This window comes from Crinia signifera, chromosome 7 (assembly GCF_055691185.1).
Source record: "Crinia signifera chromosome 7, ASM5569118v1, whole genome shotgun sequence".
NCBI classification, from domain to species: Eukaryota; Metazoa; Chordata; class Amphibia; order Anura; family Myobatrachidae; genus Crinia; species Crinia signifera.
In genome coordinates this window covers 122058367-122074800 of record NC_139223.1, presented here as the reverse complement: position 1 = coordinate 122074800, position 16434 = coordinate 122058367, and the positions used below count along the sequence as shown (strand labels likewise).

At 42.4% G+C, this 16434-nt stretch overlaps 1 protein-coding gene across 8 annotated transcripts in view; it reads left to right on the top strand.

Moving 5' to 3' along the window:
• TNS1 (tensin 1) overlaps positions 1-16434 on the top strand; it is a 564007-nt gene that overhangs the window by 453015 nt on the left and 94558 nt on the right. For all 8 annotated transcript variants that reach the window (XM_083153686.1, XM_083153691.1, XM_083153689.1 and 5 more), the window contains 5 exons: positions 345-457; positions 659-719; positions 8501-8576; positions 9421-9550; positions 13916-13981. In XM_083153686.1, coding sequence (XP_083009812.1) covers positions 345-457; positions 659-719; positions 8501-8576; positions 9421-9550; positions 13916-13981 — 446 coding nt within the window. The remainder of the gene's footprint in view (positions 1-344; positions 458-658; positions 720-8500; positions 8577-9420; positions 9551-13915; positions 13982-16434) is intronic.

Here is a 16434-nt window from a genome sequence, read left to right as displayed (position 1 = left end):
ATAGCTTGCCATGAGCATTCAACTGACCCCCTACACTCGCTGTGTCCACCTGGCTGGTTCTTTTCAGCGAGGTGGAAACAGCGAGTGCGGCCACCAAAACAACGAGGCTTGCCGTTCTGGGGAATCCTTGGCGTCCTCTGATGGTGAAGATTTCCCCGGGGCATTGCATTTGGCAAGGGGGTTAGACGACAAGAATGGCTTGTTTTCTGCAATCCTCGCGGCACAAACCCCCTCGCCGGCGGTATTGAATACCGCCCTTAGAGTTTTGCAATAGTCTTTTGTTTTTTTATGAAGAGAATGTACCTCTGTACATCAGCTAAACGTACCAATTCCTCATGTTTTAGGTATATCCATTATTTCAGCGGTCTTCTGTCTGGGGCTATTAAGATGAATAACAAGCCCTTGTTTCTGCATCATGTCATCATGCATGGGATCCCAAACTTTGAGTCCAAAGGAGGTATGTTTTGTGCTCATAAAATATTTACATTCGGTTTTAAAAATGTACTGTTGGATTAAAAGGAAACACAGAATTAAATGTGCATAATGTTGGCACTGTAGACAGTTTGTCATTGACCGTCCTGAAGAGCTCACGATGTACTGTTGGAAAGCTAGCACACAGCAGATCTTCACCTGTTATATTTGTCTGCATGTCCCCCAGGATGCCGCCCGTTTCTGAAGATCTACCAGGCCATGCAGCCAGTCTATACCTCTGGAATATAGTAAGTCTTATCCTTAAGTAATTAGAGATTTCTTTTTACACAACATTTTATGTAATTGAAACATGACTTATGTTAGATTTTCATTACTAGAAAATGTTTTATCTTAATCTTAACCAGCCCAATTAGGCATAATGGGGTTCCTGTGACAGAAATGCAGACTGACTCCTGGGACAGAGAAGTGTAAGCACAACCAAAGTACAGTAAGGCTATAGTGTCCTATACTGACCACTGGACAGATGCTAACGTGCCTCTGTGACCCAATGACCCATACCTTTGTGTAGGTGGATAGCTTGCAGGTGCAAAAAGAGCTGATGGTGATAAGGATTAGACATAGGACGGGTGGGTACAATCGCACAAGTCTGTGTGTCTCGGTAATTATGGATTGTTTATGATTATGAAGCCTTTTTACTGTATACAACCCAGGGGCTTGCTACCACTGACAAATAATATATGTTACAAAGAGAAGGAAAGAGAAAGCTTTGTCTCGGTGTGGTGCACCAATAGAAAGATACTGAGTCCTAAAATCTAACTTTAAGCTAAAAATAAAAAACACATATACACATACAAATAAGGGGAGGTACGTATTTAAAAAATGCACATGCAAGCGTGCCGCGTGTGCTGAAATACATTTTATATTGTGTAGATCAATGTGAGACCAGCCTTCTATGTACCAAATTAGACACTCAGTGTATTATTATAATCCTGCAGTGGGCTGCTTTAATAATATTGTGTCAAATGGTAACAAAAGGAAAGTGTATTCTTATTGGTACAAAATGTTACTGTGTATCTTTTATCAAAATAGCACGAAAGTGCACGTATTGCAGGCACCTCTTAGGAGTCCTCTGGATGTAGCAATCCTTAATTGGATGTAGGCTGAAAATTAAACCTATAGGGGCCCAATTATCAAACCATATTTGCGGCTAAATCCCCAAAAACACACGTTTTCAGGGTTTAGCCGCAAATATTAAGTATCCCCTAAATGTATCATAGGGGGACCACAGCAGGGATCTCCGATCCCTGCTGCGATCCTCCCTGCAGCGCCGCCGGCCGCATCCCCCATAGGTTTCTATGGGGGATGCGAAGCTGCCCGATGTATCAACATCGGGCAGCCCGGCATCGCACCCCTGGGCTACCACCATTCTGATATGGCGATAGCCCATTGTAGCCTATGGCGGGGGTCAGCGCATAACCGCGCATGAGCTGACTCCCCGGCTTCCAGGTTAGGGCTTCGCAGGGACGGGCTCCTATCGGAGCCCTGTCCCTGCGCCCTTATTATTGATACATTGCCCCGATATGATCGCATTTTACAATGCGATCCTGGGCGGTAATATTCCACCCAGATCGCATTGTAAATGCTATCATGATAAATGTGCCCCTTAAACCTTTAGGGAGCTGTACTTTATTTCCCCCAGTGTGGCTTACAATCAGCACACTGGTTCGTAGTGTCTCAGCAATGCGCCTTTGTATTAATTAAATAAATAAATGGGTACATGTTTCCTAGCACGGCACCCATCGCATACCATACTTAGTGGTGTGCGGTGCGATATTCCCGTTAAATTAACAGGAGTGCTTGTACAATGAAATATTGCATGCCAGCAAATGGCATGCAATGTAATGCGATTTTTAATTGTACAAGCACCCTAATGTGTGCTTACAATGTTAAATACACCCCCCATTGTCAGCGCCACCCCCACTATCAACGCCAACCCGAAGCGCGGCGAGCCCGCGAGAGGCGGCGGTACGCGTCCTCCGACCTTTTCATACCCCCACTATCCACGTCGGTGTGGAGTTGACTTTAGATAGTGTGGCGAGCGCAGCGAGCCACTGAGCCCAAAGCCTGGCGAGTCCCGCTAGGGGACACGGATTACTTTACATGTATTCCGCGTCCACTCGCGGGGCTCGCTGCGCTCGCCACGCTTCAGGCTCGTATTACGCGTCCCCTGGCGGGGCTCTCTGCGCTCGCCACGCTTCGGGCTCGGTGGTTCGCTGCGCTCGCCACACTATCTAAAATCAACTGCACGCCGACATGGATAGTGGGGGTTTGAAAAGGTCTGAGGACGCGTACCGCCGCCCCTCACGGGCTCACAATGCTCGCCGCGCTTCGGGTTGGCGTTGATAGTGGGGGTGGCATTGACAAGGGGGGTGCATTTAACATTGTAAGCACCCATCAGGATGCTTGTACAATTAAAAATCGAATCGCATTGCATGCATCGCATGCCGCTATATTGCATGCGATGCGATTGTATAAGATGTACTACAATCAAAATCGTGCTAGGAAACAAGTACCAATAAATGTTCCTACAGAAAATACTTTCCTCAAAGAACAGTATTATCCTGCAGTGGATAATAAAAATTTCAAGGTATATCAGCGATATGAACAATAGATCCCTCCAGATGTTGGGAAACTACAAATCCCAGCATGCCTTGCCACAGTTTTAACACTCCCTTATAGCAAAACTGTGGCAAGGCATGCTGGGATTTGTAGTTTCACAACATCTGGAGGGCCACAGTTTGAAGACCCATGCCCCATGAGGTTATCTCTTTAGAGTGCTAAAGCATATAATACCTGCCAATCATATGGGTTAGAGAGTCAGGAAACGCTGGTTCATAAATCATTAATTATTGGCAAATGACCTTATAGTGACAGAGATTTCTTGTAGTCGGCGTCACTGTGCGCTCTATTTGAAGCCCAAGATAACAATGTTTTTACAATATTGTCTCTAATATTGGGCAGCAAGGCACTTAATGCTTTATTGACAGCCGGCAAAATTGCCCAGTCTGTCTAGTAATACGGTGCGCTATCGTGCCTTTTTGTGACTATTACACAATACAAATGCAGGTACACAATAGTGAGCCCTAAAAAGGTCTAAGTCTGGCTGGGTTATCACTGAGATTATAGTTATAACATCAGTTCAATATAGCAGCATGCGGTAAGCAATGCTCGCACGGCTGAGTGCCGATCGCGCGTTTTTGCTTATCCGCTTCTTCACAGAAAACACAGAAGGGTGGACAACACAGAAAAGGGAAAGGTGACCTCTCTTATAACTGGTGCTAAATTTCCACCTTTACTACAGGTATATAAAGCTGGGCAGCAGGTGCTTCATGTAGGAGATTGAGAGTGCTCTTCTCTGTTTCTCTCTATCCCTCAGACCCCATCAAATGACAACAATCTCCCACAATACCTAAAAAGCCCACCTGTATAGAGTGGCAGCTGGCAAATTCTGTGTGGCTCTGCCAAAAGGGAAAGGTGACTTCCCAAAACTAACCAGGCAACCTGCCTATGCCAAAAGGTATATAAAGTTGGTTTGAGTTTGTTTGTCAGGGATATCTCCGGGAGACTTTTTCATCTATACTTTATCTTATCTTTCTCCCACTTTATCTCTCACTAGCATATTTCTTCCCCCTCCCCCCCCCCCCCCCATATCTTTCACCGCATTACCTATATTGCCTACCTATCACAAAGTCTGCATAAATACAACTGTGGTTGTTCTTTTGCTGGCATACGTACGAGTACCAATAACACTATATATTTGAGTATTTACTGTATAAACTCTCTTGAGTACAGCAGGTTGCGGGACATCTTTGGTGTATTGTAAACGCCACCATTAGAAACTTTTCTATAGTAATTATTTATACCTTTATATTTCACCGGAAATTCCTCATTATATACCATTGTGTATAGGAGATTTTTATATTATATACCATTGTGTGCAGGTACATAGGATAACTCAGCAATATTACAGGATACATTGGACAACCATGTTATAAGATCATATGCTTTCAAAAACTTAACTATTTATTGCATTTAGCAAAGTAATAAACAATAACAAGCACAAACCTGCTGCATTAATCTCAAATAACCAGCCAGAAATCTTGCCCACATCTGACACAGTGTGTAACCTTGTTTTTTGAAACAAACTATAATTTTCTCCTCTTGTTTGAGATCAAAAGCAGTGTTCCAGATCTTTGTACTGCCTGAGTATCCTTAATAATCTAAACAGTATACCTATGCATGAACCCTAATTCCTGTTTACTTATGTGTGTCTATGTCTGTACATCTGTCTAGTATTTATCTTAAATTGTACTATTAAAAGTTAAATTTTAACACACCCATCAAATCAGAGCACTCTCTCAGCCTCTGCTAACTGTTATACTAGCCCCAGAACATAAGAGGCCCGCTTTGTTTCTACTACAATTCCTTGTAATTGTCAAGAATCACAATAAACTAATATACGTGCCCCAACAAAAAAGAGAGTCTTTTCCCTTTTTTCCTTAAATTATATACCCCGTAAGCTGTTTTACAGATAACTAATCTTTACTATACATTTCTGGGGTGTTGATTTAATTTCACCCTGTAATTCAAAACCAAAAAACCTTCACATTTTTAGATGTGACATTGTACGCTGTGACAGAGGTCATGATTGTGCGCCTTGGCAGTGTTCATTGACATAAATCATTTGTAAAAGCTTGCCTCATACTGTATGTCGCACAAATATAGTGCTCTGACAGGGGTTTAGGACAAGTACTGTACGTGCTGGGTTGACTTGCAAATGTCATATCACTAAATACAGTAGGCTGCAGCGCTGTATTTCTCAGCTGCCTCAGTACTGTTGACACGGCAGCACTCAGCTTCTGCTTCCTGTATAACATATTACTGTGTAACTAGCCAACCCAAGTCTCCGGGCATGCTTATAATTAAAGGAGAACTGCAGCTGAGTGTTTCTTTCCCAGTGAATCCACAGTTGTGAAATCTGGTGCTGCCTATCCCATGCGTAAAACAGGAGACCTACTTTGAGTTTTCCAGAGGCATCCAAGCCTCTAGCAATGCCAGTGGCTCTGAGCTCCTTCTTGTTCTGGAAATTGGAGGTTTATAGGATTTTATTATGTGTAATATATATTGTGTTCTTTGATAAGACAAGACATGCTGAGGTCACATACAGTGTGCAGTTATTTTATTTATTCAGCAAGAACATGTTTGTTTATTTTTCGCCACTAGAGGGAGACCTATATGTAGTAAACAGATTAGTTTACAGGCCTTGAGCATTCTGTATGTTAAATTACTCAGTGACATAATTCCCATTTCATATAGAATATGACTGAACTCCTAGGACTTGGAAAAAAAAATAAAAAATAAAGTTTATGGAGTGTCCATGGCATTATCTACTGAAAAAATTAAACACTGACATTTTAATGACAAATATTTGTTCTTTTTGGGGTTTTCAGCAATCTGTAACTAGGCCATTTTTGTTTTGTTTTAGCTGGTCAAGTTTCGTTGTCATGCTGACTTCAACATATTTGGGTTGTTTACAGTGGTGTTACATTCCTTCCCATGACCCTCCCTGGTCACTTCCTGCTTTTTACTTGCTCCTCGTACACTACTCCTCGCTATCCATGGTTACCGTGGGTGCGCCTCCTGCACTGCATGAGTTTTACTTTCTGCCAATGATGTTACCATGTTAATGACTCCACCCACATATTCAAAGCTGAATTAAGGGCCTCATGAGCCTGGAGCTGAACATGTTCAGGGTCCTATTGTAAGAAGTGGAGGAGATGAGGCCAATGCCATGTAGGCATGTAGAACCCTTATAGTGGGTACACATGGTCAGATGTGGAATTTGATTTAATTTCGATTCGATATTCCATTCGATTCGATCTGGCATTGTGATTAGATTTCGATTTGATTTCTACTATATGGTCTTGCCTGGCAAGAGTAATTTTCTTTTCAATTTACACTGAACGGGAGTGCGCATCGGGATCGAATCTGCATCAAATTCTGCTAAAAGCATTCGATGTGCATTCGCTTTCGATTCGATTTTGCTTCTATAAACAAAATCAAATAGAAAAATAGTGCATATCTCACCGTATGTACCCTCTATTACACTTAAGACCCAATATCTCAAGAAATAAAGTATACAAATTGCATCAATTTGTGTGGAAAATATATATATGCAATTGTAATACTCTTGATTTATGATTAAAATTGTGGTCCGCTCATCCTGCTGTCACGATGATGGGCCTATTACTGATGCCCTGCACATATCCCCACTATAAGGTGTATTCAATGCATACTTGCCTACTTTTGAAAAACAGTTTCAGGGAGATTATAGTTGGTAGTAGAATTTTGCACAGCGCCTCATTGAAGGGGCGTGTCATGCTCCACCCAAAGGGCGTGTCTAGTTCCATATATGGAGAGATTGTGAAAAAAGATTGTGACCGTGGCACCTAGAAGCGTGGGTGTTACTGCTACATCTCAGAGGAGCCTTTTAAAATTACTTAGATCCAAATGTAGATGAGCCCCAAAGCAGTTAGTAAGAGATACTATACATGGTAAAGTGCTGGGAAATGGTGCTGATGATTCAATGTAAATCTATCTGTCTCTCATTCCTTTTTTCCCAAAAATGTGACAGTGTAATATGGGCTAGGTGAAATGAGGGAGATTGCTAGACTAATGAGGGAGAGAGGGAGATTGCTGCTATTTCAGGGAGTCTCCTGCAGAATGCAGGAGGGTAGGTAACTATGATTCTGTCAGAAGATGGGGAGGATTCTCACAAGGTTTGCGGCTAATGCAGGGAGCCCGCTGCATTTAGCTGCGAGCCTCGCTGTTTTGGCGGCCGCACACGCCGTTTCCACCTCGCTGTAAAAACCCTGTGTCGTGGAAATGGCAGGTGCAAGGGCTGTGACAGCGAGCAATCAGCACTGCTCGCCGTCACAGCTCGCTAAAGAGCCTTGAATATACCCATAAATATGAGCTGCAAACCCTGAAGCTTAACTGCTATTGGAGATCATACAAGATGTGTCTATTAAATTCCAGGACTGTACGTGTAGTTAATGAATGAAAATGTGTAGGAATGCGTCATCATGCGGATGTGATAGCGTAATCAATGAGGCGCGAAGGTGGAACAAATGCGCAGTGATTGCGTCAGCATTTCCGGTTTGGAGAAGGTAAACGCAGGTGATTCATTAGAGCATGTGTCACGATCAGTGATGGAACAAAGAGTGAATATCAAGTTTTGTTTCAAAATTGGGAAAACGCAGAGTGAAACCTACGCGTTACTGACAATTAGGATGCTTGCGGACGAGTTAAATATGGGCAAGGACACGGTGCACAAGATTTTGAGGGAGAATTTGGGAAAGAGAAAGATTTGTTCGCGGTTTGTGACACATTTTTTGACAGACGATCAGAAGCAATGCAGAATGGAAGCTTGTGGGGACTTAATCGACACAGCTGACCGAGATCCGTCGTTTCTGCAATCGATCGTGACAGGCGACGAATCCTGGTGTTACCAGTATGATCCCGAAACAAAGAGACATGACATCGTAGAGGTTAATCATCCTCTGTATTCTCCTGATTTGTCACCTCCTGGCTTTTACTTAATCCCAAAACCTAAGACAGCTCTGGAAGGGCATCGATTTCAGGACGTAGAGGACATAAAGAAAAACGTAACCGCTCAACTTCGAAGCATATCTTCAGAGGAGTACGAAGCGCGTTTCCAGAATTTGTACCGCCGTGCACAAACGTGTGTGAGTGCCGGAGGTGATTATTTTGAGGACTATTAAACGTATGTTTGTTTTTTATTATTCATTCCGTTGTATTAGCCCCAGTCCTGGTATTTAATAGACACACCTTGTAGAATATTAGAACTTGTTTCAACCCAAATGCATTCAACATTTGGAAAGTATTATTGTGTACAGGTAATAAGACATAGATGGTGAACCCTAAATATGTTGTGGTTGCTAAAGATTTTATTATTTTTATAAACAAAAATCTTTGTTCGTTTTAGCAATGTGCAAGGAGACAGCCAGACCAGTATCTGCATCACCATTGAGCCAGGTTTGCTGTTGAAAGGTGACATCTTGGTAAGTTACGTTGTTTGTTCAACGGGTACAAGCACTTTGTCTTAGTCTTTCCTTTTATTGGTGGACCACACTAAGCACTTATACATTTTGAATCAATTTGCTGTTTCACAGTTTATGAAGGTTAGGTGGCTACAGTTTTGCAATTTTGGTATATGTTCTATTTATTGTGACTCTGTTATGTTCACTATGGATCTGCTGCTCCAAAAGACTGGCCCGGCACCCTAATCTGTGAATCAAGATGGGGCACCATAGCACCCTAACCCTCTCCCCCTAACCCTCCCTTGCAACAGCAAACAGCATCCCCCCGCCCCCGCAGCCTAACTCTAACCCCCCCCCATGTCTAATGCTGCCCAAACCCTAGCACCCCCTGATTTTAGCGAATTTTCTATCTGTTATTTTTATTGACCGTTTAAAAAATACATTGTAGAAATTTGTGTCTGTGTGTAGGTTAGGTTAAACTGGGTGGGGTTAGAGAGTATTTGTCGCCCATCTGTAGCCAATCAGAGCAGAAAAAGTCTCAGGAGGAGCAGTGGGAGAAGATACAGTATTGGTAGGAGTAGGTAACAGAAATGCATATTGTGTGTGCACTGTAAATGGCACCTGTACCTGCTCTGTAGTGTGTTGAAACAATTTTATATCTAGCTCCATAACGAGACCATTATGAAAGGTTATAAACAGCTAGGAACACATGGCAGAATGTATATACTGCTTCTTTCTACTATTCAGTAACTATCACTCTCTTATGTAGTTATGCTTAATATGTTTCAGTCAAATTGTTTTAGATCAAGGTTAGGGGCAACTGGAATTTTCCACACTTTAAATATCTTCTGTACTCTATATGCAGCTCAAATGTTATCACAAGACGTTCCGCAGCCCAGCACGTGACGTCATATTCCGTGTGCAGTTTCACACGTGTGCTATCCATGATCTTGGCATTGTATTTGGGAAGGAGGATTTGGATGACGCTTTTAAAGGTACATTCAGGTGTTTCATTGAACTGTGTGATCCAAAGCACTGTTGTGCAGTGGAGGAGGGTCATGGCCAGGGCTCTGGTAATTAGGGGAGAGCGGTGTACAGGGAACACACACCTCTAATAGCTACGTGTAGAGAGTAGCCAGGAAAGACCAGATTCAGTGGAAATGAGGCAAAATGTGTTATCCTGGTTTAAGACGCATGCTGAGCCTTCTGGGAATATAGAACTATATATCTATATCTATATATATATATATATATATATATATATATATGTAGTATTATATCATATGCTGTGATATAGGCATAGAGGGGTATTCACTCGCAGTTTCCACCTCGCTGGTTCCTTTTGACTAGGTGGAAACCAGCAAGTGTGGCCATCAAAACGGCGGGGCTCACCACAAGATGTAGCGGACTCACTGCATTTGTGGCAAACCTAGCCATTTAAGGGCATCCTCGCCATCAGAACATGGCAAGAGTTTCTCCCTAACATTGAATACGAAAATATGCCATCCTCGGTGTAAAAAAAAACCCATGCGCCAGCATTGAAAACTGCCCCATAGCTGTAATCTGTAAACTTTTTGGGGGTAGAATGTATCACTTGCTGCTAATAAATATCTACCCTGAGCGACCTCTTATTGCTATAGTATTAGTACCCATACTACATACCCATAGTACTATAGACTGTGGAAGCAAAGTATTTTCTCTGACAATGTTTACGAGATGGCAGCCACCAATCAATATGAACTGGGTTTCCAGAACTCCTGCAAGTCAGTATATTAGTAGTATAAATATTATGGCATTGGATTGCTTATCTGGATAACTGCTATCATGGGAATGACAGAAGCCGGGAACAATAGGAGACAGCTAAGCTGCAATCATCAACTGTCTCTGCCTGAGACGCCCCGCAGGACAATTTATTGAGGGCTGGTGGGGGCAGTATGGCTGATTCCTAAATGATTATATTTGCAGCATGATCACTCAGAAAAAAAGCCAAAATATTGGCAAAATGATAATGTCATGAATGGTTTCCGTTCTGTTTTTATTGTTATTTTTCCATTTGTACTCTATACATGTATGTGCTGGGCTTGGTATAGGGCATTTTCACATACTGTACATATACTTTGCCCTATTCTAGGCACAATTTAAGGTTACAGGGGCTGATTCAGTGATGAACGTTGTAGCACTGACACTGCAAAACCATCGGTCGGAGCTGTGCTGCATTATGCTAAAGCCACAAGAGGCATCCTAAGCGCTATTCGGACTGATCATAGACATTCATATGGTCGACCACTTCTGGTAGATAGTCACAAGGTCGGCAGGGTCAAAAGGTAGACATTCAAAAGGTCGACAGGGTTTAAAGGTAGACACACAATAGGTCAACAGTGTCTAAAAGTCGACATGGTCAAAAGTTCGACATGAAAAAGGTAGACATGCATTTTGTTTTACAAAATTTTCAGCCTACATGTGCGGACAGGCGGTATTGCATGCCCTACCATCCATTAGGCATGGAGGGAGAATAAAATAGTGTGCCGAGCACAGTGAGCCATGCAAGGGGACGCGGTACAGTGTCCATGTCGACCTATGTTTAACATTGACACCCTAAAAACAATAAAAACTCTTGTCGACCTTTTGTCTGTCGACCTTTGACCATGTCGACCTTTTTCATTTCAAAACCGGTTAACCATGTCGACCTTTTACCTGTCGACCTTTAGACCCTGTCGACTTTTAGACCCTGTTGACCTTGTAACTGTCTACCATTAGTGTTCGACCATATGACTGTCTATCATGAGTCAGTCTGTGTTTTATACCATAACTTCCTAAGCAACCATACAGCCGCTGCAGGCTTGTCTGATCCACTGCTGTGTCCAAAGGGGCAACATCAGATCCTTCTACATGACATCAGACATCTGGGTAACATTCAGTAGGGGTAAACAAAGGATTTATAGGTGGGGGGGATGGGGGGTGGTTCTCTCTATATATAATATACTGCCTTTTACAATGCTACTGCAGTGGATGTCCTCTGTACATGATGCATTTAGCATCCCGGCGGAGGGAATGTCAGTGACGTTGGCATCCTGACTACTGCCCAGAGACCAGTGCCAGATTGCCGACATCAGTGAGGATGTCAGGCCTTGATCCCAACAACTACCGGCATCCTGAACATAATATGCAGGGAGTGGTACTGTTAGGCTGGGAGTGGGGGTGGTGTTCTGTTTACGCATCGGTTAGGCTGCAGCAATGACACTGATGGCAGCTCTGTAGAGACTCTGCGCCCAGTCAGTTGATTGGAGCTGTAGATAGTGCCTGCCGGCCAGTACTGATCAGGGGGAATTTGGGGGTACTCAGAAACCTCCCATTGCATGCGCTCTGTTCAGGTTACTTAGGATGTCCATGAAATCACACTGCCAAGGCCAGTAAAGCTGGTCAAGATTATGAGACAGACACGACACCCTATTTTCTGGAACTCTGGGGCAGATGTATTAAGCCTTAACAAGAGATAAATTCAAGGGTGATAAGGAGAGATAAACGTTCAGCCAATCAGCTCCTTACTGACTTTTTTAAAACACAGGCTGTAACATGGCAGTTAGCAGGTGATTGGCTGGACGTTTATCTCTCCTTATCACCCTTGGATTTATCTCTTGTTAAAGCTTAATACTGACACTTAAATGCAAGAAAGCAGGTTGATCATGCTGTGGGGTTTGTGGCACTGAGAGACACATCACAGTCTGCGACGCATGCACAAATCTGTAAACTACTATCTATCTAATACCCTGTAAAAAGAAGTATCTCTTGGTTGTTGTTTCTTTTTTACTTTTGTCCTGTTTTTTTTGATTGGGGGTCTCCTAATTCTCATTAGCATTGGCCCAGGAAAATGCCGGCAGCTTTTTATCACACTATACTCATTTAATTGCTATTTTATTTGAATGCAGTCCCCAGTGCTCAGTGAGATGAATGCAGTCCCCAGTGCTCAGTGAGATGAATGCAGTCCCCAGTGCTCAGTGAGATGAATGCAGTCCCCAGTGCTCAGTGAGATGAATGCAGTCCCCAGTGCTCAGTGAGATGAATGCAGTCCCCAGTGCTCAGTGAGATGAATGCAGTTGAGTTTCTCCGCCTGTGTAAAAGCTCCACACAATGCGTAAGCTGATATTTTATATTGGGTGCTGACATGGAAATAAGCCACGTCCTTTACGTTAATCAGTTAGCACCTGTTCTCTGTCATGGATATGGTTTAGCATGTTGCCGTCAGCTTGCGACCTTTGGCCTTGAACCAATATTAGCCATGAAGTTGCAGTTAGTAGTGATCTTTTATGTTTTTTGTGGGACCTCACATGATTATCTGATGCTGAGAACCTTTTAATGCTGCAGTCATGTCAGGTGTTAGTTCTGCTGGATACATGCATGATGCTACAATACTGGCAATATCTCATCTGATGCACAATAATCAGTAATGATGACAGTCTCTGATGATGAGAGGACACAAATCTCTAAATATTTATCCCAATGTTAATCTATAACTTTAAACCTTTGTTGGAAATGGAGTGTCTGATCCAACTAAAGAATAAAGGGACATGTTACATTCCTGTTAGATTGCTCAGCAAGATCGGTTTAGCACACAGCGCTGCTCAGCAATGTTCCAGCGATGTGGGCTTAGCGATCTGTCAGGGCCAGTGTTCTCCAGTGAGAACACTGGCCCTGACCGGCGATCTATCTAGATTTACCCAGCATGATCGATATTAGTCACCGGCGATAGTGACTTGCAGGGCCTGACATCGCTATCACTATGGCTCCTACACATGGAGCAATGTAGGGACGTCATTTGACTATATAGCTTAGAAATAGCCCTCAAATCGCCCCTTATGTAGACCCCATTAGATATGTGTATACCAGCATGACGTTGGGTATGTTCTCCTTGATGGCTAACCTTGACACTCCAGCTGTTGTTGAACTACACATCCCAGCATGCTCTGCTTCAGTTTTGCTATTTGGCCATGCTAAATCTGATGCAGAGCATGCTGGGATGTGTAGTTCCATAACAGCTGGAGTGTCAAGGTTAGCCATCAAGGTTCTAGCGAATAGAGAATATTTATAAGCTGTTTTTAGGGTTTTCATTCTGTATGCACTGACCAGTACTTATCAGAGAACGGTGGAGACCTCGCTAGGGTGGTCCAGCATTGATGGCCTCCTCTTATCTGCCACAACCACTGCAATGGTGCAAGTTGTTTTGCTGACCCTGTAGGAGGGATTTTTAACAAAAAGTGTTACAGGTCAGGGTGGATGAAGCTTATGAGCACTACCTAGTGGACAACCGTGGAATAACTATATATTTTTATATAGGACAATCAAGCCCTGTTTTTGTCTTACAGATGAGAGGTTCCCAGAATATGGAAAAGTGGAGTTTATTTTCTCCTATGGTCCTGAGAAGATCCAAGGTGAGAATTTCACTTTTTTACCATTAACTCGTATGCCATCTCCTCAGATACAGATGTGTCCCCATACATCTAGCCTCAGTACGCCATGCAGCGCAAGATGCATTGCGAGAGCGAGCCAGCATCTTCCATGCAACTCTGCTAGATCCAGGTATTCAAGGCGATGTGACAAGAATGTATCGGTCGACACTTGTATACTGCATGTGACAGTCTTCATCCAGAGCACAATGGAACTTGTATTGGAGAAAAGCTGTGGCTGCAACATTGTAGCACTTCATATTTAGTTTCAGAGACGCTATCACACACACACATAAACCAGTATCATATTAGTCTCCAAGAGCATACTAGTTGCATCGGAATGCAAAATTTCCATAAAAAATATGCCTTATGCTAGCATAGCTTTGTGGGACCTGTTTGGTGCGACTGCAGCAATGATGTATGAGGTCACATCTGTACTTTAAATAAAGCCCAGAGAAACACTGCAAAAAGATCATCAAGCAAAAATAAAGTTGTCCAAACTATACCCACAGTAGTGTCTAGTGGAACATAGCACTGTGTGTGCATTAAGGGCCTTATTCAGACCTGATTGCAGGACAAATTTGTTCAAAACATGGGCAAAACCATGTGCACTGCAGTTGGGGCGACTGTAACTTGTTTAAAGAGAGTTAAGGTGCCCATACAATGAGCCAATTCCGACTCATTGGGCCAAATCGGGACAGTTTGATGTCCCCTCAGGTCCGATGCGCAGTCCCATGCATTACTGTATAACAAATTCTCTGTAATAGATCATTTGCAAGCAAGTGATTGATTGATTTTTCTGTTACTTTGTGGTAGGAATATAGCTTTATTGTTCTAGGTACAAAGTACTATCTGTGTTTTCATAGAGTAGGATTCTAGTACTGGCTGCAGACCTGACATCGGCCAATTGACTTCATTTTGCAACGTGTGTTGCCTCAAAGGTAAGGGTTCAATCTTAGGGGCAAATTCCTTCTTAGCTGGACAAACCCATGTGCACTGCAGGGGGGGGGCAGATGTAACATGTGCAGAGAGATTTAGCTTTGGGTGAGTTATTTTGCTTCTGTGCAGGGAAAATATTGACTGCTTTATTTTTACACTTCAATATAGATCTCACTTTGAAGAAAAACCCCACCCAAATCTAATTCTCTCTGCACAAGTTATATCTGCCCCACCTGCAGTGCACATGGTTTTGTCCAGCTAAGAAGGAATTTGCCTTTTAAGAGTGAACTAGAATAAGGCCCACTGAACCATATGACAAAAATCTAGCTAGAGTCTAGAAATATGTAGCTTTTTTTTAATGACATAGCCAAAATTGAGCTGCATTTAAAGGCAACGGAAACCATCGTTAACGACATGCAATAGCACAAATCATTCATTGTGTACACACTGGCCGATACTTTGCATGATATCGTTCACAAGGCAGAAATAAACAATATTGTTAAAAATATTGCTCTGTGTGTATGCACCTTATCTATCAGGTATTTTGTTAAATATAGAGGAAAGCTGTTTGTTGTCATCCTCTGTGTGTTATCTTTAAAGCTCACTAACCTGCCCAGTGGCTATGAATTTCTCTGTTCAGTTCCATAAAAAAAGTGAATTCCATGCTGCATCTTTAAGAAGTCTTAATGGGATATTATAGAGGTCAAATAGCTGGGAATGTACTTCCTATTTTTCAGTCAGCAAATCTACATAAAGTACTTTGGAAAGCAAACCTATCAATCGGTCATTCATTCTGTGTCTGCTCTGTGAGGCTGAATTGCAGACAATAAAAATTATACATGCAAATAAGTAGAGATTTAGAATTGTTTTCACAGCACCCCCTAGGCCACACGTTTCTTACTGAGATATTTAGAAAAAAAAATTAAATTATTAAGTTATGTGGTGAGGATGCTCTTCCATTCATCCACATATTTTATTATGGAAAGCCACAGCACTGATTTTGCCTATTTATATAGAATTATAAATAATTTAAAATGGTCATGGACCACCAACCCATCACACCCCTGCCAGTGCACCGAGGCACCTCAGGGCAACTTGGCACCCAACTTGGGAACCACTGAATTAAGCACTTGGTACTCACTGCGCTGCTATATACATGCTTCATGCTATTTATTTTATGAGAACCCTTACTAGCTTTTCCCATCTTTTATCACCTACAGAAGTTACAAGTAATCACACATAACATTACAGTCTGTGTACAAAATGAATAACTATGGCCAGACTGCGCACCAACGAGTTGAAATCACAAGTTATTCATGTAATAGTGGATTTATTTGCTCTTTAAAACCAACATTTGTAATTACCACAGTTCATTCATTGAGTACTTTAAAATTATGATTTTTATTCTATAACTACTAGGAATGTATAAAATATTTTTATTTATTGGAACTTGGCATTCTCCAGAGAAAGATACTGATATATGTAGCTCTCCATCACAG